At 36.1% G+C, this 1,429-nt stretch overlaps 1 protein-coding gene across 5 annotated transcripts in view; it reads right to left on the reverse strand.

The window, feature by feature from the left end:
- LOC109859785 (ankyrin-3-like) overlaps positions 1 to 1,423 on the reverse strand; it is a 9,943-nt gene extending 8,520 nt beyond the window's left edge. For 2 of the 5 annotated variants that reach the window (XM_020438339.1, XM_020438342.1), the window contains exons 1-4: positions 1,170 to 1,423; positions 623 to 820; positions 315 to 512; positions 12 to 212 (exon numbers count right to left, since the gene is read on the reverse strand). In XM_020438339.1, the coding sequence (XP_020293928.1) occupies positions 12 to 212; positions 315 to 512; positions 623 to 820; positions 1,170 to 1,314 (742 nt within the window). In that variant the 5' untranslated portion in view covers positions 1,315 to 1,423. The remainder of the gene's footprint in view (positions 1 to 11; positions 213 to 314; positions 513 to 622; positions 821 to 1,169) is intronic. The other 3 variants (XM_020438343.1, XM_020438341.1, XM_020438340.1) reach the window with 2 other exon arrangements.
- Positions 1,424 to 1,429: the final 6 nt, after the last annotated feature.

Consider the following 1,429-nt stretch of genomic DNA (forward strand, 5'->3'; position numbering starts at 1 on the left):
TAGAGTTATACCTGACTTATCACTGGCATTAACGTTAGCTCCATGATTTAAAAGTAATTCAGCAATTTCCATTTTCTCATATTCAATCGCATAGTGAAGTGGAGTTCTGCCCGACCGCCAAGTTTTAGCATTAACGTTAGCACCTTTGTCAAGAAACATCTGAACAAATTGTTCACGTCCTAATTCAGCAGCAAAACATAGTGGTGTATCACCTGTTGTAAATGTAGATATATATGTAAAATTAACATAAACTCCATGTTTTAAAAAATGTTCAAAAATTTATATAATCTGTCAAGTGCATTATAGAGTTATACCTGACTTATCACTGGCATTAACGTTAGCTCCATGATTAAAAAGTAATTCAGCAATTTCTAATTTCTCATATTTAATCGCATCATGAAGCGGAGTTATGCCATCCAGAGTTTTAGCATTAACGTTAGCACCTCTGTCCATGAGCATCTTAACACCATCTACATGTCCTTTTTGAACAGCAAGACACAGTGGTGAAATTCCTGAAAAGGAAGAGATGTATGTAGAAGTACCTCTCCAATCAAACTTAATGTTCAAAAAGACGTTCATCAATCTGTAAATATTTTTTCTCAGCTGCAATATAAAGTTATACCTGATTTATCACTGGCATTAACGGTAGCTCCATGATCTAATAGTAATTCAGCAATTTTCATATTCTCAAATTTAGTCGCATGATGAAGCGGAGTTGTGCCATCCAGAGTTTTAGCATTAACTTTAGCACCTCTGTTCATGAGCATCTTAACACCATCTACATGTCCTTTTTGAACAGCAAGACACAATGGTGAAATACCTGAAAAGGAAGAGATGTATGTAAAATTACCTCTCCAATTAAACTTAATGTTCATAAAAACGTTCATCAATCTGTACCCAGCAAACAATTTCTGACTGCGCAGACCTGGCAACAGAAACTGTGTGCAGAAATGCTACAATACGGAAACATGCTTCGTGTGCTGCTAAAGCTGTTAACACACAGACACAAAAAACGCAACCTGGTCACCAAAACTCACCAAAACCATATCCTACTGAGGACACAGATGGATATGGATTTGATGTGGCGGTTGGCGACAAAATCGCAACATTTGACAACCAAATTGTTTGCTGGGTAAATATCTTTTCTCAGCTGCAATTTAAAGTTTTACCTGACTTATCACTGGCATTAACGTTAGCTCCATGATTTAATAGTAATTCAGCAATTTCCATATTCTCAAATTTAATCGCATGATGAAGCGGAGTTGTGCCATCTTGAGTTTCAGCATTAACATTAGCACCTCTGTCCAAAAGCATCTGAACACCACTTACAAGTCCTTTTTGAACAGTGAGACACAGTGGTGTAATACCTGAAAAGGAAGAGATATATGTAAAATTAACTCAAATTAATGTTCAAAAAGATGTTCATCAA

Source organism: Pseudomyrmex gracilis, unplaced genomic scaffold (genome assembly GCF_002006095.1).
Source record: "Pseudomyrmex gracilis isolate BER0280 unplaced genomic scaffold, ASM200609v1 scaffold_288, whole genome shotgun sequence".
NCBI lineage: Eukaryota > Metazoa > Arthropoda > Insecta > Hymenoptera > Formicidae > Pseudomyrmex > Pseudomyrmex gracilis.